Source organism: Amborella trichopoda, chromosome 12 (genome assembly GCF_054954075.1).
Source record: "Amborella trichopoda isolate Santa Cruz 75 chromosome 12, AtrichopodaSantaCruz75HAP2 v2.0, whole genome shotgun sequence".
NCBI lineage: Eukaryota > Viridiplantae > Streptophyta > Magnoliopsida > Amborellales > Amborellaceae > Amborella > Amborella trichopoda.
The window spans coordinates 49,098,252-49,123,229 of record NC_142347.1 but is presented as its reverse complement, the minus strand read 5'-3'; the positions used below and the strand labels follow the sequence as shown (position 1 = coordinate 49,123,229).

The window sequence follows — 24,978 nt, the reverse complement described above, 5'->3', positions numbered from 1 at the left end:
TGGTTTACCCTTAGATAAATATATAGGGATAATCCAATATATTTGAAACAAGATAACTATTTATCACAAGAGTTAACCCGATGACATATATTTAGGTTGATGTGGCTTTAAATTTATTTATTATTTAAATTCTTATGGGGTACTAGAATTTTACATATAATTATTGAAAAAGGAAAACATTTGCCATATATTTCATGTTTGAAAATTGAAGCAAAATATTTAAGATGTGTCCTTAAACTTATAAATTATTGGAAAATTAAAAAATACAAGTTTTCATATAATTATTCATAAAAAAACACTTCAATGTAATTCATTTTTCTAATTTAATTCAATTTTCAAATTTTGAAGTAACAACATAATTAGGACCATGTTAAGTTAAATTCACAAATTATAGAATAATTATAAAGCAATAATATTTGTCATATAATTATTCACGAAAAAGAAAATTTTATTTATAATTAATTTCTCAAATTTTCAAGAAACACCATATTTAGGGTCAAATAATTTTAAATTCATAAACTATTGAAAAATTATAAAATAATAGTATTTAACATAATTATTAAAATAAAAAATTGCCATATAATTTAATTTTTGAAATTTGGAGCCACAAGATCATGTGATTTAACTCTAGGAAGTGTAGAACATAATATATATAAAGAAAAGACGTTTACCATATAAATATTTAATAAAATAAATTTTATGTAACCCACTATTCTAATTTCACTCAACAACATGCTTATAAACTGCTTTAATTATAAAAGAAAAATAAAGAAAAAAGAAAAAAATTATATAACAATTTATCAAATTTTTTTCATATAATTAAATTTTCAAAAGTTGAAGATATGTGTCTTTTCCAATTGAACTATTGTTTCATGTGGGCTGGACCACATTTATATAATATGCAGTCTAGAGGTATGAAGCATCCATATTAAAGATGGATGCAAATAAGTGATCCATCTAAAAAAATTGTAGTTAACGGCCAAAATGTTTTATTAATATAATTATTATTTATAAATTTTAAAATTTATTTATTTATTCATATAATATGATCTCCATATTAAATATTATGTATTATCTAGAAATCAGGATCGAATTATATTTCAAACATATATTTATTGCCAAGACCGAATTTCTACATTGCGGGCTTGGCCGCATGCTAACCGCGTCCTTTCCAATTTTCTCTCACGGGGGTGTTTTTGCAATACTGTACTACTTTTGGGGATACTTTCGCCATTGTCAAATTACCCCTATGATGCTTCTCTTCTTTCTTTCATCGCTCAATTTTTATTTTTTTTTCAGAGAAATCTTCTCTCCACATAGAGTTTCTAAAAGAGGTTTTTCTCTCTAAATCTCTCTAAAAGAGGTTTGCTTCTCTTTAAATCTCTCTAAAAGAGGTTTCTCTTTAAATCTCTCCCTAATTTTGCTTGGTCTTTGAAGGGTGAAGCTTCCTAACCATTCCTTTAGGATTCGAGGTTTTTGTTAGAGGTATTTCTACTATGGAATTTCTATTGTTTTCATATTTTTTTTCTGCCATTTATCGTTTTAATTTTAGTTTTGACTAGGTTTTCAGTTTCTGGATGCATGCATTAGGGTATCAGCTAAAGTAGAATGGTTTTAGATTTGATCTGAGAAACAATTGGGGTTTTTTAGGTGGTTTGGATCCACTGATAGTTAGGGTTTTTGGTTACATAATAGGTTCGGTTGTTGATTCTCTAGGTTTTAGTGTAGTTTTTGCTCTCATGGCTAGTATTAAAAAATAGTTGTAGGTTTTGGTCTGGTAGCTAAAACATTTGGGGGATTGTTTTCTGTACTGCTACTGAAACAGGACCCTGTTTTCTCGTCCTAGAATTATATGTCGTTAAACATTGAATTGAAATCTCTACATGTTCAGAGCTAGTTCTACACTCATAATTTGTGGAACAATTTTTTGTTGAATTTCTGTTGGGGTTTTATTTCCTTTTAGTTTATCCATGATATTTTTCATGTTTTGCAACATCTAATGTTCTCTTTGAAACCTATATTTTTGTTGGTTAACACAATTATTTCATAGTCATCGACTATCTAGTTGGGGCATTGTCTTAGAAGAGCTTATGATCTAACCATTTAATCCACCTTTATGTTTATTTGATATGACTTTTGTTTTTTTCCATGAAAATATTTTCTTTTCAGTCTGAGCTCTTAATTTTACTTACCTTCTTGTTTTTGCTACTTCCTCATCTTCCTGGTTTCCTTCTCTTTTTATCCTTTTCTGTTTAAATGGTTAGTTAGGCTAGGCTTTTGTTTTGTTAATTTGATTCTGGTAGGTCTCATATTTTGCTTCCTCTCTTATTCTTCTTGCGTGCTGTTTCCTCTGTCTAATTCATTTTCGTTGTTCTTTGGAAACCATCAGTTTAAAGTAGATTCGGTACCAGTTATGTGAAGAGATGTCTGATAATCACAGTGTTGAGATCAACAGCCAGGCCAATCGAAATCTTCATCAGCATCATACCACATTCTCTCATGCTTATTCAGCTGCTCAAAACCCCATGACCGATCCTCAAGTCCAAATGCATGGGATGCACTTGCCCGGTCAGATTGATGATGTGAATCCAGAGGCCCAAATTCATGGGGGTGATCCAATGCATGTGCATTACATGCAAGAGCATGGGCACCCACTTCAAAACAATGATAGTGGTTTGGAGGATGATGGTGAGGAAGGTGGGGGTAGCGAAGGCATGGAGGGGGATGGATCATCTGATGCTGGTAATTTGGGAGACCCTCATACTGCCATCCCCTTGCGAAGTCAGGGCACAAACCAGCTTCAACTGTCATTTCAGGGCGAGGTTTATGTGTTTGATTCGGTTGCTCCTGAAAAGGTAGCTTAGTTTGTTCCTTCCTTTTCTTTTCTTTAATTTTTTGGGAAACTATATTATAATTCAGTGGAATATGGAAGAAAACAATGGTCCGTTGGCCATTGGCTTATCATTGATGTGATCATCATGCATTGATAAATGATGTACGGTGACGGAGGTAAAGAGTGGAGAGTAATGGTGGGTCCCACTCTCCCATCGCCATCCACCATTTGGTTGAATGCTGATATCCATGTGGGCATGGTTTTTCAATAGACCATTGGAAACATTATATTCTGTTTTATATTATAATTGATATCTACTTTTTGTTTTTATGTTTACTCTATAGTGGTTTACCTTAAATTTTATTGATGTTATGATGGAGGACATGCTAGCTGCATTGGTTACATGCACTACTTGTGCAGTTTGTTTGCAGCCATTTATATATTGCATTGGTGGGCCAGTGTTTTAGAGATTTGACTCGCCCCAAAAATCGGCCACTGTCCGGAGCAAGTTGGCTCGGGTTGGCGAGTCTTGTCCTCATAAAGCTGTACTTTTTGGAGAATATTTGCCTGATTTTTTAGACTTCATCAGATTTGCGTAGAGGCTGATCAGTCTTGGGTAGACTCAGACTGTCCGAGTCTTGCTATTCCCGATCTGGCAGGATGCTAGTTCCAAGTGACTTGGGCAATCTGAGTCGGACTAGCTAAGTTTTTAGAATTAGATGGATATTTTGAGTATTGAGCTGAGTGAGTGGGTTTTGGATTGGGAGAGGGGGGAAGGTGTGTTCTCTTGTGTGGGTAGACATGTTGAGGCTCTTATTTTGGAGTTGCTCGTTTGTCAGCTAAGGGGCAGGCAATGTGGAATGTGAGTTGCAAATTTCATGTTGACTACATAAAAGATGGGAAGAGGTGGAATGTTTTAAGGCTTATTTTTTTTTGTTATCTATCAAATTTTGGGGGAATGCTGTAGCCATGGTTGTTTTTTTTGAATATGTTGACTGTATTGAATGGAAAGTGAGTACAGAATGTGAGAGGAGAGGGGGGCAGGGTACCCACAGACGGGTTCCACGAAAAAAATAAGCAACCCACAAATGGGTGCCCTGTACAAAACCAAGGGTGTATCAAAAAAGCTTTACATGAATTGAGCCATTATAACAATTCCAATCTGTGATTGGGAGTCGAGCGAAGGTTCCCTAATGGTTGCTCAGGTTAGCTTGAGACAAGGTTGTAGCTGCCTTTGCTAGGGAATCAGCCTCACCATTTGCTTCTCTCCAAACATGATTGCATGAGATTTGTAGATTCCTTGTGAGTTAACAGATTTCTTCGAGTATGTTGTCAAGCCTCCAAGGCCAGGGGGCAGTGCCTGAGGCCCAGGCTATAACACTGTAAGAGTCGCCTTCAACTGTTACATACTGCCCCCAGCTAGTGTCTAACTTCCTGAGGCCTTCGTGGAGGGCAGAGGCCTCCGCAATTGTTGAATCAGAGACACCAATAGGAATAGAAAGGACTAAAAGGTATTGCTGTGTGGTCGCGGAACAAGCCACCTATGTTTGCATGGCTTGGGTTTCCGAGAGAACACCCATTGAAGTTAAGCTTGATGTGGCCCTCTTTGGGTGGTCTCCAAATGGAAGAGCGTGATGGCCTTTGAGTTTTGAAGGAGAGAATGGGAGTCCAGTTGTGGAGAAAGTCAGAGTGGCAAAGGTTTTTGAACTATTTGTGGTGAGTGGCCCAGAAGATGACTGCTTCTCTGATCTTTACTACTACTGCATTCACCGGAGATGACTGGCTTTAAAAAATTCTGGCATTTCTCTTAGTTCAGATTGTCCAAATGGTGGCGGCCACCAAGGCCTGCCACAACAGGTGATGGCCTTAGGCCAGGGTGTTGAGAAGGTAGAACTGATGAGATGAGGCCCATCAGGTGGAATCACCCACTGCCATTGGAATAACTGAAGGATGTCAGCCATATAGACGAGGCTACCTTGCAATGGATGAAGAGGTGAGCATTGGTCTCCTCGTCCTCAGTGCACATAATGCATCTATTTGGGATTTGGAGACCTTTCTCTGCAATTGATCTACAGTAAGGGCTCTCTCGGATCCAGTTATCCAATTGAAGAATTGAATCCTGGGTGGAACCAAAGGGATCCAGACTTTGTTTACAATAGAATTAGGGCAAGCAGGGGAGCTTCTGGGATGAGCTAGAGAAGAGTAGAAAGAGGCCACCGAGAAGGAACCCGAGTGGTTGGGGGTCTAGATGAGGCTATCTTGGTCTCGAATGGGCGCGAAGACAGAGTTTAGAGTGATGGAAAGGGCTGTTAATTCCTGGAATTCTGGATCCGAGAGTGGTCTTCTGAGGGTAGGACTCCACACCCTCCTATTGCCCATCAGTTGAAACGGGGATTCCACAGTTGCATTAAAGTCTAGGGTATAGGTCTTTAAGGGGTTCATTCTCCAGTCAAGTATCGATCCAGAACAACGTTTTGTTGCCCTGCCTAGGCCTGTACCTGATCATGGATTGAAAGTGTGAGTAAGAACGCAATATGGACTTCCATATCCTCGAGGAGTTGCTATGCGCTGGTTGGGAGGGGTACCCAAGAGGGGTCTGAACTGTGGTATTTTGAGTTGATCACCTCATGCCAGAGATGGTTGTTTTGGGTAGCTAAGCGCCACCCCCATTTCCCAAGTAGAGCAAGATTTTTCTTTGCAGACATTCTTCCAAGATATAAGATGGATCTTCCTATCCCCGTTGCTGGACCACAAAAAGTTTCTCATTAGCTGCTCCAAACGGTGGGCCATCGAGGTTGCCATATGAAAAAGTGACATCTGAAATATAGGGGTGCTAGAGAGAGCGTGGCTTTAATCAAAGTAAGGCGGCCTATTGGAGATAGGAACTTTCCTTTCCACCCTGCCAATCTACAGTCATATTTATCAATGATATGGCTCCAAAGATTCAGTCTAGGCTTACCTATGCAGAGGGGCAGTCGCAGATATGTGGAGGGCAAGTCCTCCGACGAGCAGCCCCAGTTTGAAGCAAAATTTCTCACAATAGAAGGGTCCAATGCCACACCACTCATCTTAGATTTGACCTTATTGACCTTAACTCCTGTGGTCATCTAAAATATCTTGAGGAAAAGACGAAGAGCATTAAGTTGTGCCTGCGATGCCTCACAAAACAACAAGGTATCGTCGGCATATTGTAGGTGAGTGATCAGTGGTCCCGAGTTGCTGATATTGAATCCATTGAGCAAGCCGGCCTGGTAAACTCGAGAAATTGATCTCTTGAAAACTTCAACTACGATCGTGAATAAAAAGGGGGAAAGAGGATCTCCTTGGCGGAGCCCCCTGGAGGATGGAAAGAAACCTATGGGAGATCTGTTGATAAGAATGGAGAAGTGTGGGCTTGAAATGCAACCTTTGATCCAAGCTCTCCATTGACTACCAAAACCCATGCGATGGAATGCCTCATCAAGGATGGACCAATTAACATGGTCATAGGCTTTCTCCTAATCGAGTTTGATGATTAAACTGGGTAACTTAGCACGATGTCAAGAGTGGATGGCCTCATGAGCAACGAATGCACCATTGAGAATTTGACGCTCTTTAACAAAAGCTCCTTGACTTGGCGAGATCACTGAGCTAAGGACCTCTCGCAGTCTCGAAGCGAGCACTTTGGCGAGAATCTTATAAGAGCTATTGATCAAGCTAATAGGCCTAAAGTCTTTGAGTTCTTCCGCCCCCTCGACTTTAGGAATGAGCGCAATAAAAGTGGCATTCATTGCATGATGAATGATTCCTCTAGAATGGAATTCATGGAAGAAGGCCAGAATATCCTCTTTTAAGGTTCCCAAAAATCTTAAAGATAGCGATTGGGAATCCGTCAGGACCCGGAGCTCGGTCTTGGCCAAGATCTGAGATTGCCTTTTAAGATTTCAGACTTTTCAAAAGGCCTTTCGAGCCAACCAGCAGAAGAAGGAGAGATGGTTTGGAAAGAAAGATCATCCAAGGGTTTAGGGCATCGAGGTTCCTCAAAAAGTTTTTTGAAGTACTCAGTGATTGCATCTTCTATCAAAGGAGGTTGATCGAGCACAGTATCTCCCACTCTAATCTGAGTAATGGTATTATCTCTTCTTCTACAATTGGCTATTTTGTGAAAAAATTCGGTGTTGAGGTCACCGTGTTTAAGCCATTTCACTCTTGATAGTTGGGCTCAAAAAATTCCTCTTTCTTTAAGAAGAGTTGTAGTTCAAACTTGGCCTCGGCTCGGCGGGATCTCTCATTATCTGCAAGAGGATGAGTCTCCTGTGTAGAGTCCCACAATTGGATTGAATGGAGAAGATGGCCTTTTGGGATCGAAAATTTTCTGGTAGCAGAGCACTATAAGCTTTAAGAGAACCCTTAAGACATTGAAGCTTCTTTTGGAGCCGATACCCTACCCATCCGTGGACATTGCTAGAGAAAGAGGTCCACCACTTGTGAAAAAGGTTATTGAAATTATACTCCTTTAGCCAAGCCAGCTCGAATCTGAAGGGTTTGGATGAACGAATGGCTGGAACGGTGTCTAACATGATAGGGCCAGAACCCAACCTTTCACAACTTTCACAACTTTAGAGGATAACAAGTTGTGAAAGGTTGGGTTCCATATGACCCAAATGCCACTCGATGCCCCTAAAGTATCTAATGCCCCCCACTGACATGGTCTAGACCCCCAAACTTGTCGAATGAGGGAGAGGGAAGGCCCAGGGAGTTTAGTTTCAACCAGGGTTAGAACAAAGCGGGAGTGAGAGGAAGCGAAGTTGTGGACGTGCCTGCATTTTCTTGGGTTGCCCAATCCCTTGATATTCCAAGTCAAGATCGTCATGAGGGGGTAGAGGGGAGGGGCCAGATTTGGAAGATCGCCGAGATGAGGGAAGATCAAAAGCAGTCTCCTGAATTCTTGAGACATTCTGACTGTAATTGATCCCAAATTCCAAATTGGCTAATTCTTGTTTGCCCTTTGCCGTAGTCTTGGGTTGGGTCTCTTGATATGGAAAAACAAATGTTTTAAGGATTTCTTGGGGTTCATTGAAACCCATGCCCATGACCTTCATGACCGAGTTGATATCACCCTGAGCTTTATCCATGTTGTCTATGAAAGACGAGCTAACAGAGGTGGGAGAGTCCACGAAAACAGACTCAGCTGATGATAGGCTAAGGCAGTTGGGCATGGGAGAGCTGCGTGCATCTTCAAAGGTGGGTAGGGGGTTATGAATCTCCATTGGCATCGTAGCCTGTCGTGAGACAAAGGGAAGATGCTCTACTCCTACAGTAGGACAAGGGTGTTGAAGGTCCAAAGAATCCATAGAGAGTTGGAGGAGAGAAGCACTGCACCTGCAACCTGTTGAGGCGAGGGAGGCGAGGAGGGGAAAAGGGCTGGTAATGGTTGGGGATTGAGAGATGTCTAGAAGCTAGCAACCTTGAAGATACAGGTGGAGATAACGACAAAAGAGAGTAGTGGTTAAAACTGACCGGGGAAAAGTAAGGAAGAGAGATAGAGGGAGGGAGCCAGCAAGCCGGCCAAGAGGGAGGGAGCTGGCCAACAAACGTAGCAGGCCCAGGGAAGGGGGGTTGAAGCAAAGGTAGAGACGGAAATGGCTTATAGGAGTAAGGCCAGCCAGAAAAGAAATTTAAGAGGGGAGGGCAGAGGAGAGCAGACAGGATTCGCGTAAGGAGGTGAGGGCTCCTGATTGCATGGGATAGAATTAGAGAAATATGAGAGGATGAGCGCTAAAGGAAGAGAAAGAGGGGAAGATTTAAGGGAACGTAAAGGATTGAGGGGGATGGCGGGAGACAAAACATCAATGAGGGGGGAGTGCAAGGCTTACCGTTGGTGGAGAATGGCAGGGTTGCTCAGCCGTTGGAAAGAAGGCGCGGCATGAGGGTTGCGAACTTGGTGGTACATAAACTAGATTCTACAATTCCTAGTAAAGAATCTGAAAATTTATTATGCCTATCATCTCTTAAGCATAATAAGATAGAATTATTTAATCCTAGTCTCGTCAGTGGTTTTATAGCTACTTGGATTAATCCTATATGTAAATATTTATAATTTTTATTTTTATGGGCTTGTATTACTTTATTTGATAGTAATTGGAAATTTTCTTGTTCACTATGAATAGATGGACTTTGTTCGACTGTTTTTATTGCATATCCAGTTTCTAATTCAAATGTTCCTTTTTTATAGACATCTGTTATTGGTACCTTAGGGATATTCCAATTTTGTACTTGTTGTTCTATATTTTCTATGATAACTTCTTCTTTATTTTTTACCCTTAGAGTATTCTTTACTGGTAATAAAGTTTTATTAGATAAAGTTCGAATAAAATTTTTCATTGAAGGTACGGATAATGACTATAGACAACCTCATACGTCCTTTATGACCTCAGCGGCTCTTTCCTTGCCTTAACGATCTTTTTGACTGGGCGTCAAGTAGTCTTAACTCTCGGACTATCTTTCTAATGGTAAAATTTTATAAGTTATTTATCTGTTTAAACTTTATATCTATTGAGTAATGGCTCTGATACCAATGATAACCAGGACCTAACTTGGACCTAACTTGACCTAACTTTTGCTATATTTTGCTATATTAGATATTTTAGATAAGCATTAAATAGGCAAAATTATAATTGAAGATTATACTTATTATTCCTAAATAATATAAAATTGTCCCTATAATTATGATTGCAGCATATAATGAAATATCTAAGATAATCCAGTTAGTATAAACAGTATTACGAATCTTAAAACTGAATATCAATTTAATTTGCATAGAAACAGGATACAAGAATTGCTAACAAACTTACTAACAAACTCTTATTATAAACTTACTGTTTACATATGCAATAACTTATAAACATTCTCCATTCCTGAGGACAGTAACTCGGAAGGGAATCAAAGCTGCAATCACACATTTGTACAGAATGGTTTATAAGATACCATCTGTATGTACAATAACAAGCATGGATAAAGTAGGGTAGAAACAGTTACCAGATACAGAGAAAATATAATCCTCAGAAATAATAATCCAGAAATACCACACCAGGAGAGGAGATAATTACAAGAACTCAGAGAACAGAGCTGAGAGAGAGAGAGAGAGAAGTATTTTAGAAAGCTTCGGGGAAAGCTCAGAGAAAAGCTGGGGAAAGGCTCTCCTAGCTTGAGCTTCTTCTCCTTCTGCTTCCCTTTATATAGAGGCTGAAACTCTAGCTGATATTAATTGGATTGGATTCGTGGATTCTCCTTGTTCGCCATTTGGATAAAAGTAGCTGCTTTTATAAAGTTAAAGATTCCTTTGGTCGAGGCAAAGCGGGGCAAAGCTGACTGGTTGATGACTTGATGAAGAAGGCTTTTTGTCCAGTAGCGTCGGCTGCGGATGTGACTATTGTCGGTGGAGGATCTTTGCATGTCGGTGGTGCGTCTTTATGTACAGTGACATCACAGGTGGAAGATTCTTCAACTTTATCTATCTGAGTTCTTGTAATTATCTCCTCTCCTGGTGTGGTATTTCTGGATTATTATTTCTGAGGATTATATTTTCTCTGTATCTGGTAACTGTTTCTACCCTACTTTATCCATGCTTGTTATTGTACATACAGATGGTATCTTATAAACCATTCTGTACAAATGTGTGATTGCAGCTTTGATTCCCTTCCGAGTTACTGTCCTCAGGAATGGAGAATGTTTATAAGTTATTGCATATGTAAACTGTAAGTTTATAATAAGAGTTTGTTAGTAAGTTTGTTAGCAATTCTTGTATCCTGTTTCTATGCAAATTAAATTGATATTCAGTTTTAAGATTCGTAATACTGTTTATATTAACTGGATTATCGTAGATATTTCATTTATGCTGCAATCATTATTATAGGGACAATTTTATATTATTTAGGAATAATAAGTATAATCTTCAATTATAATTTTGCCTATTTAATGCTTATCTAAAATATCTAATATAGCAAAGTATAGCAAAAGTTAGGTCAAGTTAGGTCCAAGTTAGATCCTGGTTATCATTGGTATCAGAGCCATTACTCAATAGATATAAAGTTTAAACAGATAAAGAACTTATAAAATCTTACCATTAGAAAGGTAGTCCGAGAGTTAAGACCAGTTGACGCCCAGTCAAAAAGACCGTTAAGGCAAGGAAAGAGCCGCTGAGGTCGTAAAGGACGTAAGAGGTTGTCTATAGTCATTATCCGTACCTTCAATAGAAAATTTTATTCGAACTTTATCTAGTAAAACTTTATTACCAGCGAAGAATACTCCAAGGGTAAAAAATAAAGAAGTTATCATAGAAAATATTGGACAACAAGTACAAAATTGGAATATCCCTAAGGTACCAATAACAGATGTCTATAAAAAAGGAACATTTGAATTAAAAACAGGACAATAAAAGCAGTCGAACGAAGTCTATCTATTCATAGTGAACAAGAAAATTTCCAATTACTATCAAATAAAGTAATACAAGCCCTTAAAAATAAAAATTATAAATATTTACATGTAGGATTAATCCAAGTAGCTATAAAACCACTGACGAGACTAGGATTAAATAATTCTATCTCATTATGCTTAAGAGGTGATAGGCATAATAAATTTTCAGATTCTTTACTAGGAATTGTAGAATCTAGTTTATGTAATGGTCCAATATATTTTAATTTCTTTCCTAATTATTCAATATCTCTAAGTGATCCAAATATATTAAAAGTAATAACTCTCAATATAAAAACTCAAGTGTTTGACATGAACCCGGGATCACAAAATATAGCCTTAATCTATAGAATTTGTTATAAGGTATTGACTACATTAAGCCCTAATATAGTCCCAATAGACACTAAAGGACATACTACATTCTTTCAGACAAACTTAGATAAATCAAATACAATAGTACCTAAAACCATAAATTGGTCTCAAATTGAACTTCCAAAAGATTGGACTATTCAAACGGAAAACCATGAAAATAAAATTCCTATCAATAAAACCCCGGAACAGATAATTGAATACCCAGATGGTGAGGTAGAAATATTTATTAGTAATAGGAAAACTAAAATAAATATTAGAGATGATATTAGTATCACACCCTCTAAAAGGACAATATCTCCTCGAAGGTCTGTATCTTCAATCTCTTCTTCAGAACCTGAAATTCAAGGGTTAATAAGAACCAGAAATGGCATACATAAACCAGAATATAGACAAATAAAACCAAGCACCTCTAATAGTGAAAACATTTATCAAGATATAGATTTTCAAATTTTAACCATACAAAAACAAAAGAAAGTAAATATGGAATATATAAAGAATGATTATCTATCTGATGAAAATACAGATATAAGAAATTGGTATCTAAAAACATTTTCTAAAAAACTAATACATATAACACATAGAAGATATAATACATTTCTAAAAACAGAAAAATGTACTATAGGTTTCTTTGAATGGTTAAGACCAATCCTCATAAACAAAGGAGTATCAATTCCAAGTTTTGATAAAGTTAATAATTGTGAAATAAATAGGATTAATATTTTGGAAAAACAATATCAAACCTTTAACTCAATAGAAGGTGAAATTACTCAGAGTATACACCCTCCAGAAAAGAGTTTATACATAAAAAGGATCCTCAAAAGATAAATCAGAAGTCAAAATAATGAACGAAACCAAGGCTACACCTTATAAAATAGCTGTAAGTGACCAACGAAAGGTCAATTGTGTGGTCCACTACCAAAGTTTGAAAAGGCCCAGGTCCAGAGAGGTGGGGTCGAGACGAAGAGAGAGACGGCAAAAGGGCCGGAGCAGTCGGTACAAGGATTGGAGAGGGTTCCTTGGGGACAGAGAGGGGAGGTCCCATGTGGAGAGTGGGCTACGAGGATTAAGGGGGGTCAAGGTAGGTATGAGAGGTGGATGTGTCATCTAGCAGAGATGGTGGAGATGGGTGGTGATGAGTATTAAAACGTGGTGGGGCGGGAACAAATGAAGTGGAGGGGATAAGAGAAGAAGGCATGTGAGAAGGCAGCTGAGCAGCTTGGGGCTTTAGAATAAGGGGTTAGGTGAGCAACAGGCTGCATGTGAACGACAGTTGTCTGCTCAAGGGCGGCAGACTTCAGGGTAGTACTAGGAAAGTTGCTAGGTGGGGCAGCAGGTGGTGTGCTGCCGGGTGGCTGAAGCAGAGCAGCAAGTGGCGTGTTGACCCCTTATTTCCTTGGGATGGGTTCCGTGAGGGTGGTGCTGTGGGCGAGGCCTCGCGGTAGCTGGACCAGATGGGGCATGCGACGCCCAATGATTGAAGGATTTACAATTGTTCTTTGGTGGTTGCCATCGTTTTCGACGCACGGTGGTCCAGCCTTCTGGATTAGCATTTAGCACTGTGATGTGATCCAGGATGGAGGTCCTGGACATGGCGGATGGCAGCAGGTGAGGCTGCGTACCATGTAATGGAGCCACGAAAGAACAAGCCTTCGATCTCAAGCCATAGGAAATTAGGAAATCAAAGAGGGTCGACAGTGTCAATGAGAATTTGAATAGTCCCCAGGGGTAAAACCTCGAGAGATTTTCAGTGAGTAGATATGAACACCTCGCATGCGTCACCAATAATCTTGAAGGTCGATCGATGCCGAGCCTGAAGGGGAATGCTAGATAGTCGCAGCCACACTCGAAGGGATCGAGCTGCTCCAAAGTTCATGGTCCAGCAAGAGAGCTTTAGGGAACCACCTCTGAAACTGGGGTTCTTCCACAGCAAGGCTCTGTCTGCATTGGCCTTGGAAGGGAACGAGAAAAGAATTTCACCATTGCAGAGAATACGGCAACTAAGATTAGGCTCTTTCCAGAGGTTTTGTCCCCACTTCTCAATGCTTTTGAAGTCATCTTGACGGGGCAAGAAGCGACCCTCCAAGCTGTTTTGGAAGGACAGTGATAGGGCCGAAATCTGTGGACTGCTGATGCGAAGGAAAAGAGGGTTGGTGGGCTTGCATGGATTTAAACTGAGGCGAGGGGGATGGTTGCGACATGAAACTGGAGCAGGCGTAGGGCTGCAAATATCAGGGTGTGGAATATCGTGCTGAAGCGATGAGGCTGCTGGATTCTGATGGGGATCAAGAGGCAGTTGTGTAGAGCCTTGGTGTAAAGGGTGGGAGGGGCCAGGGATCAAAGGGGGGTTTCCCGGGCAAGGGACAACCCAGGCTGGAGCCCTGGCCTGAGCCGGCATCAACGAGAGCCTGCACAAAACTGATTAGTTGTTATGGGTTTCTCTGCTTGCTCTCCTGCCTTTCATTTCTCTCCCAACTCTCTCTACCACTCTCTCTAGCTCTCCCTGCTACTCTCCCTCTCTTTCTCGAATGTCCTGCTCTTGTAGCCATGGTTGTTTGTCGTAGTTCTTACTATTTTCATAAATTTTTTTTATTGGTTACTAATTTTACGATTTCTGTCCTTACCAAATTGTTTCTTGGTAAGCATTTTTTGTCCTTACCATCATCTTATTTTTCTATTGCTTTTCAATTTATAATCCTGTTGTGAATGACTCCTAAGGTACTAGAAGCAGTTTGTTATGGTGTAATTCATGTTGAGATTCTGTATTCTGCAGGTGCAAGCAGTACTTTTGCTATTAGGGGGACGTGAAGCGCCTTCTGGCCTGCCTGCAGTTCCATTATATGGACATCAGCTTTCAAAGGTACCATTACTTTGTAAGCTTTTTTTGGTTTGCACATGTCACAATTCTTGTTTTTCTTCTTGGGCCCATGTTAAATGACTATTGTTCAGGGATTCACTGATCCTGTTACCCAGCGCATGAATCAGTCCCACAGAATGCAATCCTTGAGTAGGTTCCGTGAGAAGCGAAAAGAGAGGAATTATGATAAGAAAATTCGGTACTCTGTACGCAAGGAGGTTGCGGAAAGGTACAACCAAGAGATTTTGCTTGTATATTTTTTCTTTAGCACTTATTTCTCAGACTTGAGTCCATATGCTAGGTCACGGAGTTATTTCTTCATCCATATCTATGTTCTTTTTTGTGATTTCTGAATCCATAAAATTATTATTTTACCTGTGCTTTTAATATTAAACTTTTTACTGTTCATATGTGACGTTTCTTCAACTAGACTAATCACCTCTACTTTTCAAATTGCTGCTGCTTGATACCCACAATAAGTGATGAGCAACTGAAATTGAAGAATCTGGCATCACTTCTTTTTTGTCTTCCTTACAAAGGACATGAATTTTCTATGCTAGAATGAACATAATGGACATGTTAATCAGAAGACCAGGCATCTACTTCAGTTCAGGCTTACTTTCATTTTTGGTTGTATATTTGTCTTATGATGAGCTTTAAATCATATGTTATTTCAGGAAATGGATTTGTTTGGTTCTTAATGCAATTTGTGGATTTAATGTGACCCAAGAAGTGCTACAGATAATGTTACATTTCTAGTGTTGTTCCTGATGCGCCTCTGTTTTTTTGAATAGGAACATTGTTGTGGGTCAAGTTCAAGGATTTGCTCATGTAAAGTCTTTTCTTCTGTTTATTGTTTTTTCAATCTTTATTTGATTATGCAGTGTTGTTACCATTTGAGTCCGGTCTAAGTCAATTTCTTATGAAACATGGGTCTCTGGATTAGCTTGGAAGAAATCATGTTTCTTGATGTTGATCCTGGCCACTGCCCTACTATTCTTCTCTTCAAAGATGCTTTAGATAACCAAATTTTGAGTTTCTACCTGAGCTCACACCGGATGGAAATCTCCACTTTTCTTATTATGTGCATATTCTCTTTTTCTAAATGCTCACTGCCTTTCACTCAATGCAATATACCCATTTTGATGCCTTGGCCTTTTTTTTCTCGTACTTCAAGACCTGCTTGAGCCGAACCGAAGTAGCATTGCAAAGAAACGCACTTCTAGACTCCCAACTTCCAAGTATATCCCAGTTTAAGTTTATCGCACACAATATAACACTATATTGACTTCCCTTGGTATATGATTTATGTTCACAATATTTAAGTTAGATAACAAGTTTTTCTCTCGAGATATTGTTTCTACTTCGTACAAAAAGATGATATGGGCTTTTCTGGAAATGCTAATTTTTGGAATCTATAGCCCTAGCCAGTTCCTGAGTAACTATTCCCTGTATTCCATTGCTGAATGCAAAGCCTTCCAAAACTGTAAATACTGCTGCCAAAGTAGTATCTTCATAACCCAACCTCGGTAACACATCAAGATAGGTCCCTCCATGACTCCTTTTTTTGTTTCGCTAGAAAGGAAATTTCATTGAAGTAAAAGAAATGCACGCTAGAAACAAGACAGAGTGTGTCTGATAAAAGTGGTAGACAGTCATCGTTATAATGCCTGAACTCTATTTGTTGGTAAGTTGGGAATAATGGACACTTTGTTACCTAAACCACTTCTGGGATGCATAGCAGGGCATGCAGATCCTCTATGGGACTAAAATCCTGGCTACGGGTAAAGTACTGTCCATATGCTTGGGTGAGTTATCCTGGTAAATTAATGTGACAGTGAAATACTAGTTCACTACCTTGGCTAAATGCATCCAGAATGCCGGACACCCTTGACCCATAAATGCATAGTATCTAACAATTATCTTCCCACACTGCAAAGCAAAAGAGAAAAGCAAAAAATGAAAATTCTGCTTGCAAGGTTCCAACTGCATAACCAGTACTTTAAACACAATAAAAATTAATTTCAATTGCTATTCAACTGACGCAGTTGTAAGAAAAGCTTTACCAAACAATCTTTTTGATATTGTTCATATGATACATTAGATGCATGATGTTATCCATATTTTTGTATCATTTTGCATAAAATTTGCAGTTGGAATGTGTTTCGGCAACTACATGTTTTCTGTTGGCCTTTCATTCCCTTCCTTTGCTTTTAGCCCTACAGATCTATTTGGTTCCCTTCCATAGAACTTGAAAAACTATTGATTGCCTTCTATTGACCCTTCTTATAGGGTTGGAGTTCTTGCTTTAGTGAAATATGTTCATCCTTCTTTCTTGCTTGTGTAGGATGCAGCGGAACAAGGGACAATTCACATCTTCAAAAAATGTGTCAGAAGATGCGCCACCACCTGAACTAACTTGGGAATCAAATCCAACCTGGGCTGCAGAGACTAATGAACCGGCTATGTGGGTGCCATATTCTTTATCCTCATGTAACATGGTGTTTCTTTTACGTGTGATAGCCTCACCCATTGATATGCAATCTTTGTCATTTTCCCTTTCTTTCCTCTAGATGTGTGTGGACATGTGTGTGTGTGTTTCACATAATAAATATGTTACTAGTTTCCATTTATGAGATAGAAATGTTCAAGATGTCAACTGATGCAGGGAAGATGGACGAAGGATGGGGGAAAAATAAATAAAATAGAAATACTGGTGAAGTTGGGGAAAAATAAATAAAATAGAAATAGTGGTGAAGTGCTGAGAGAATATACCCTCTCTTAGGGTTTGCAAGGGAGTTCACCCCGAAGATCTCTTCGTAAGATCAAAGAAACAATTTCTTTTCTATTTAAAATAACCAAGTTCTCCAAAAAGGGACATCTTCCCTTTAAATACAAATTAAAGGAATTAATTAAAAAATAGAACAATAAAACCCAAAAACAACTCTCTTCCTCAATTTTCTTTCTCTTATCTCCCTCTCACCCTCACATACATTTCTTTCTAACTTCCCTCTATAGATTCACATGAATCCCATAATTTTAGGAAGCCCCACCTTCCTCATGCACCACTTTATGTACTTCTCATATATCCTCTTTATGACATATGCTAAAAATTTATCTTTAAAATAAAATAAACATCCAATTTTACCCTTAAAATTTCTACAACCAAAAAGATAAAAATAACCGTAGAGAAACTAAAAACTCAAATATCCAGATCTAAAATCCAGAAAATATAAAAATAAAGAAAGAAAGTTTTGGCAATGTTTTATATTGGTTACCTACCTAACAGAACCCACATCCTTTATCCAGGCTTGAGACGGGTTAAGGGAAAGTTTATGGTCCTTACCCTTCTTATACAAAAAATAAAAAAATTACCAAATGACCCATTGCATCATTTTTGTGAGGTTGGAAGAGGCTCGACTTCGAGCTTGTTAATTTCATATATTTTAGTGGTCTTCTCTAAAGTTGGTGATGAAGTCCCACCATTCTCCTTGGTACTTTATCTTCTAACTTTAGATGAAGTCCCACCATTCTCCTTGGTACTTTATCTTCTTTAACGAACCAATTAATCAAACATTTGATGTGTTGTTTGTAGTGGAACTCTGGAATACTGGACTCTAGAATACCAAATTTAATCTTGATTTCTCATTTGAGGTTAAAGGATGGTATTTCATTTATTGCAACTAGCTTATCTTCTTCATAATTGATTGTTGAAATTTGTAGCACTTTTGAGGTGTTTCTTTTGCACTGATATTCACCTTTTCATGTTTTTCGTTCTTTTGATAAAGTCTATTGAATCGATTTTGCAACACTTGTTACATTACTTTGCTTAGATCTTCTTTGAGTATCTCAAATTTTTGATCCAATCGCTCAAATATGTGATGGAATCAATCCAATGCTCCATAACTTGTAGGCTCTAATATTATCCGATGCAGGATGATGGAGGAAGGATGGGGAAGAAATAAATAAAACAGAAATAATAATAAAGTGTTGAGAGAATATACCTCCTCTCAGGGCTGTAACCGTTCACCCCAAAAATCTCTTTACAAGATCAAAGAGATTCCTTTCTATTCCAAATAACCAAGTTCTCCAAAAAGGGACTCCTTCCTTTTAAATGCAAACTAAAAGAACAAAAAAAAACCCACAAATTTTTTTTGTCATGCCCTTTATTTATTTTTTTGTTTTTTGGTTTAATTATTCCATTCCCTTCTTTCCACCATCTTACTTGATGCGGGGAAGATGGTGAAAGATGGGAGTGAAATAATTAAATAAAAAAAATAAAATCAAAGAAGATGGTGGGAAAATGAAATGATGGAAAACGGGAAGGGGCTTGTCTTCCCCACTGAATTACCAAGAAAAATAAATAAATAAATGTTAAAATTCTCAAAAAAAGGAAGGAATGAAATAATTAAATAAAAAATAAAAAAGGGGGATGAGAGAATATGCCATCTATGCAAGGGAGTCTATCCTAAAGATCTCTTCACAAGATAAAAAAACTAATTTCTTTCTTCTCAGAATAACCCTAGTTTCAAAAAGGGACCTCATTCCCTTTAAATACAAATGAAAAATAATAATAATAAAATAAATAAAACAAATTCACAAAAAATTCTCTCATCTCTCCCACATTTTCTCTTTCTCTCCTCTCTTAATCTCACTTGACTCTCGCAAAATCTCATGCAAATCTCTTCTCTTCCTAATTGTTAGGAAATCTCCATCCTTATCTTCTTTCCCCCATATCCTCTTTAGCCTATCCTCATCTTAAAAAAAAGTAAACTTCCAATACTATCCCTCAAATATTTGCAACCAAAAATAAAAAGAATAACCTAAATAAAGCTAAAAATCCAAATAACACCCAATCTAATATCTAGAAAATATAAAAAGTTAAAAAATTTAAAACCCCACTGTATCATTGTCCCAGGGTTAGAAGAAGCACGACCTCGAGTTTGTTGAATTTACATCTTTTAGAGGCCTACTCAAAAGTTAGTTATGAAGTCCCACCATTCTCCTTTGTTCTTTGTTGTCTTTAGTGAACCAATTAGTCAAACACTTGGTGTGCTATTTGTAGTGTATCTTTAGAATACCAAACTCTAGAATATCAAATTTAATCTTGATTTCAACTTTGAAGTAAAAGGATGGTGTTTCATGTATTACAACTAGTGTATCTTCTTTTTCATAATTGGTTAAAATTTATAGCACTTTTGGGTTGTTATCTTTGGCACAGAGATTTACCTCTTCATATTCTTCTTTTTCCGGTTGCAATCTACTGAGTCGATCTTGTAGCACTTGTTGCATAATTTTACTAAGGCCTTCTAACAAGTCTCTTTGAGTCTCTCATATTTTTGATCCAATCAATCCACATACTCCATAATGGCATAATTTAATACCAACTGATGTAGGGAAGACGGCGGGAAGATGGTGGAAAGATGGGAAAGCAATAATTAAATAAAATAGATGAGTGAATATACCCTCTCTCAGGGTCTGCAAGGTAGCCCACCCCAAAGATCACTAAACAAGATCAAAAAACCGATTTTTTTTCTCAAAATAACCCTAGTTTCAAGAAAGGACCTCATTCCCTTTAAATACAAACTAAATGAAATAATATATAAAACAAAATAAAATATCCCACAAAAAAATTTCTCTCCCCCCAAGGTTTTCTCTCTCCATCTCCCTCTTAACCTCACGTACATTTCTCGCTAACGTCCCTCTTTAGATTCACATGAATCCCTTGATTTTAGGAAGCCCCCACCTTCCTCATGCACTTCCTTGTGTACTTCCTCCATATCCTCTTTTTAACATGTCCTAAACATTTATCTGTAATGTAAAATAAACTTTCAATTTTACCCCTCAAATCTCCACAACCAAAAAGATAAAAATAATCCTGAAGAAAATTCAAAACCCAAATAACTCTTGATCTAAAATCTAGAAAATATAAAATAAAAATTTAGAATTTTTTAAAACCCACTGCATCATGAAAATTTACCCCTCAAATCTCCACAACCAAAAAGGAAAAAATAACCCTAAAGAAAATTCAAAACCCAAATAACTCTAGATCTAAAATCTAGAAAATATAAAATAAAAATTTAGAATTTTTTAAAACCCACTGCATCATGAACCCTAAAAAGGACAAGTTGGACATGACATGTCCATTTCGTTATCCGGAAATAATTTTGGTAAGGTTCTATATGAGAGTCCTTAAGTTCCCTTTATAAAGTAGTGGGTAAGAGATAAAAGGGAAAACTGAGAGAATAATATCGGTGGCCTGATATTATTATTAAAAAATGAAAATACTTAAAATTGCTGGGAAAGGACAATGTTCTCTATGGGTGGTTGGTAAAGATTGTTATAAATTGAGCTTCTATTAAGATACATGGTAGGAAAAGGAAATTTTAAAATTTCTTTAAAGCCATGGAAGAGTAAAAATATTAAGCATGCTTTATTAAGAGTTGAAAAAGGGATATTGTGGCAATAAACAAAAAAGAAAAAAAAAATTAATTACCCTGTTTCAAAGACATGTTACTTTGAATATAAAGGACGTGTGAGCTTTTAATTTTCTTGAAACATGTGTCAAAGTGGAAATGTCGCGCAACATAAATCAGGTGTGTTGTGTGCATTTTTTGACTTTTCAAAATGTCTTTCATGTGTCGAATGCAGGAAAGACCCTAGGCATGTTTCTTAGTAGCATCCTCTGGGGGGGCACCTAGGACTGGGGGGAAGATGATGCATGTCTGTGAAAAGATGAGGCATGCATCCACTATTGTTTTGAGGTGGAGCAAACAATACTTCATACAACCCTAATGGGGGTGTTGAATCTTGAGGGCCATTTAAGAGCTAGTGGGGCCATCAGGCTTGCTGATTTGGAAGTAAGTGTGAATATCTCATGCACTGGGACGGTTTGGAGTGTATTGTGGTTGTTTCTGCATATTGACATGGGCCTAAGTCTTAGGCCAATGCGCCCAAGGAAAATGAAGTAGTGATCAATTTTGGGAGCTGACATGTATTGTAATAGCACCCATGTATCCTTTTAGTACTACTCTCCTGTGTTCAATACCAGGTGGTACCCCATTGTGTGTTAGGGCTTCTCTTGCATATTATGCCAGTTAAGAGTGTAATTTTTAGCTGGTGTTTGCATAACTCTAGTCAAACAATAAGCTACCTTAGGTTGGGTACTAGGGAAAGACAGTTTCTGAATGGGTGCTGATTACCATCCTCCAGCTGGTGTGAAACACATCTTAAAGAAGACCTTTGACCTAGATTAAGATTCGGATGAACCCTTCATGGAAGTACAAAGTGCTCATTCATACTCGTTCTTTGGGTTCAGTTTAGGATCATGACCCAGAGACCTCTAGCCATGGAAGCTCTGCAGGGTCTCACATTTGTGAGTAGAGGAATTATCTGATACTGAGAAAGGCATCTCTGTCAGTTCTATCAAGAGTAGAAGTTTTTGTAGCTTTTTAAAATGCCAAGAGTTTCAGCAGGTGAGTTCCAACAGTTAGTTGTGGACATTTATGGTAAGATGGATATATGGAACAAAGGATTGATATATGCTATTTGGTACTTGAATATAATGCCATTGCATTCATATGGCTATAATTATTTTATTAGATATATACTTCGATTTATGAAAATTTTTAATCTGTCGGGAAATTTCTTTCAAGTAACTGTCAAGTTCCTTTTGTACATAGATTGCCCATAAAGCTAAGCAGGGCTATTTCTTTCATATGACTATTGCCTCGTCCAAATAGTGGGGCTAAGGGCGTTCTGATGCTGTTTTGTAGATAAGTGGGACTACAAGAGATAGGCTTCCTCGTAAATAGTGGTGGACCAGTCTGCGACATCTATCACTCCTAAATGGGTGGAAGGAACAAAGGTGTTAATGCTAAAAGTTTGTGCACCCATATGGGCCCCCAAGTGTTGTAAATGCGACCAATATATATGTTGCTCGCATGGGGATACTTTTGAACAATGAATGCGTTTTCAGTTTGTTGAACATACAGAGCTAGCTGTATATGATTCCTATATTTTTGCAACCATTTTGTGTTCTGATACCATGAGGTTGTGAGCGTATGCCTCCCTACAATTAATGTCTTTAAGTCTTTGTTGTGACCTTGTTGTCATTGTCGTTATTTGGTTTCTAATTTTATTTTGAATAGTCTTTTTTTATTCAAGTAGCTTTCCGTACAATTCTAGTTAACTCTTTTTGTCAATTAATATTATTTCCAGATGTCGCCATTGTGGCACTAGCGAAAAATCCACTCCAATGATGCGTCGTGGGCCAGCTGGGCCCAGGTCCCTATGCAATGCATGTGGGCTTATGTGGGCAAATAAGGTAAGAATGGTAGACAATCGGATCTCTGGTGCTGTGTATTGATGTTCTAAACAATTGAATTTCTTTCATCTTTTACTTTCCTTTTTGTGTCAAGCCCTTAGCTTTACCGTTTGAAAACCACGAATTTCATCTTTGGTTATTGCATGTTGTATTTCATCATTAGATCTTATGAACACTTTTGATGTTTGTCTCCTTATCACTAAATTATTCATTAACATCTTGTCTATGGTTGAAGTTGCACACTTGGACATACCAACACCAGGATTTATATTAAAAAATAATTGCAAAGCTATTTTCTAGTCATAATTAAGTCGGCAGGATGGCATACAATAAAAAACGCTACATGTTTTTCATGACTTGTTTGTCAGGGATGCCATGTGATGTATGCATCACCGAAGATCCGAGTGGAAGTGTTGACCTGTAACTTGGATTTCTCTCTATTCATTTGACATTTAGTTGAGATTTATTTATAGCTTCCTTTTTTCGACCAGTGTCTTATGGTCTATTGCAATGAGGGGCACACTGTTAAACACCTGTAGAAAAAAACTCTTTAAAAATCCTGTGCAATAAGTTTGAGCTTATTATGTTTTGGGCCTTTTTGGGTTTGCTGAAGTGAGCCTGAAGACTGTTGCTGACTTGCTTTTTTGTGGGTTATTGATATATTATTTATATTTTTTGGGTAGTCCGTAGGTAGACATTAAAATTGCGACATAGTTTTGCAATTGTCAGCCTTTAAGTCAAAGCCCATTTCCTGATTGAGGTACATCTTTTTCATCTTTTTTTTTTTGCTATGTGATTTAGAAATTTTCTGTTTAGGGTTAGTTCTAATTCTCTACCCATTTGGTGTGCTCTTGATGACCCCACTGGTGGGAGTCACTCACTGTTTATTATGGTAAATGATATGCCCAATGGGCTATGGGTCTCCTTTTGGTCATTGGACTAGCATACTTTTCCTCAAAACTCAGAAAACCAATATATGCATCCATACTGGGACCCTGGTCATAACTGTTTCATAAAAGTAATGGCATTTAGATGAGAAAATTGGTGTCAAATAAAAAAGAAAAAATGGAGCTAAACAGAATATAATGCAGAAAAGAGGGGAAAATGGGGAAATATCTGAAAAAACAGAAAAATCAAAAGCAGGGACAAAATTAGGGAAAGCATTCAGAAAACATATTATATCTGTTCTAAAATGACTTTGTTTTAATTAAAATTGAACAACCATTATTTTCGATATTTTGCCGATAATGGCCACTATTTCTAGCTGCATCATTTCTGTTTTGGAACTCTATTCACGGCCTTTGCATCGTGTTGCGTAGTGTCAGGTTTATATAAAATTTGCTGGTTTCTTACTGTACGGATTGTTTTCTTACCTTCTCATGATCCTTGTCTTGATGGGTGGGATCTATTAGCAAAATACAGACCAACATTTCCATGTATTGGATGATGTTTTGAGCATCAATATCTCTATTAACACATGCTGCAGATTGAGATATGCATTGTCTTGGATTTGCTTTGATGCAGGGAACACTGAGGGACCTTTCTAAGGGGGGTACCTCCTTGTCAATTCAGGGTCACTCTACAAACTCAGGCGAGCAGGTATGGTGTACGTGACCCATATTTTTGCAACATTTCACATTCATTTATGTGGTTTCTTTTTCACTTTTCTAATTTCTCATTCTCTGTTATTGTTTAGAATGAAGCCAACGGAACCGACATAAAGGGCGATAGTCAGGTGACTCAGGTCGTTATGGCGTTGCCTTCGAATGACAACTCCTCATCATGACAGTCTTCTTGTTTCCCTTACCCACAGGGGAAGTGATTCCTTTGTAAAAAATGGGAACTACTATCTATGATTTATACAGGTAAAAATGGGTGCATTTTTATGGGAGTAACTTGTATGAGGAACTCATTTGTTTCCCTTTTAAGGATGCCAATCCTGTTTTATATCTTGCTTTGGCATACTTTCCAGCTTTTCACTCGATGATGAGATATGATGGTTTATAACCATGTGTTCCCCATATATGCCTGACTACAGTGTGAGCAGTGTGTGAAGTTTAACCATCAATAGAAGTATATATAGGAAAGGAGCTGGATCGTGTCGAACACCTTCACTTTCAAAAAAGCTGACTCCCGAATCTA

At 37.9% G+C, this 24,978-nt stretch overlaps 1 protein-coding gene across 7 annotated transcripts; it reads left to right on the top strand.

Moving 5' to 3' along the window:
• Positions 1–1,297: 1,297 nt before the first annotated feature.
• LOC18435678 (GATA transcription factor 28) lies at positions 1,298–24,785 on the top strand. 7 transcript variants are annotated; one of them, XR_016045450.1, is made up of 8 exons: positions 1,298–1,363; positions 2,390–2,855; positions 14,427–14,513; positions 14,603–14,739; positions 16,858–16,977; positions 22,286–22,836; positions 24,361–24,435; positions 24,533–24,785. XR_016045450.1 is itself a non-coding variant. In XM_020667947.2 (8 exons), the coding sequence occupies exons 2-8, from the start codon at positions 2,424–2,426 to the stop codon at positions 24,620–24,622; spliced, it is 1,047 nt and encodes a 348-aa protein (XP_020523606.1). In that variant the 5' UTR covers positions 1,298–1,363; positions 2,390–2,423; the 3' UTR covers positions 24,623–24,785. The 7 variants fall into 7 exon arrangements, 3 of the variants coding, with proteins under 3 accessions (XP_020523606.1, XP_006845784.1, XP_088709254.1); XR_016045449.1 differs by having other exon boundaries at positions 1,298–1,485; XR_016045451.1 differs by having other exon boundaries at positions 1,298–1,485; positions 15,305–16,977; positions 22,731–22,836.
• The last annotated feature ends 193 nt before the right edge of the window (positions 24,786–24,978 follow it).

Coding starts and splice junctions, on each gene's coding strand:
- LOC18435678 (XM_020667947.2), top strand. CDS start 2,424: ATGTCTGATAATCACAGTGTTGAGATCAACAGCCAGGCCAATCGAAAT. Junction 22,837..24,360: donor GGCTTATGTGGGCAAATAAG/GTAAGAATGGTA, acceptor GCTTTGATGCAG/GGAACACTGAGGGACCTTTC. Junction 24,436..24,532: donor CTACAAACTCAGGCGAGCAG/GTATGGTGTACG, acceptor GTTATTGTTTAG/AATGAAGCCAACGGAACCGA.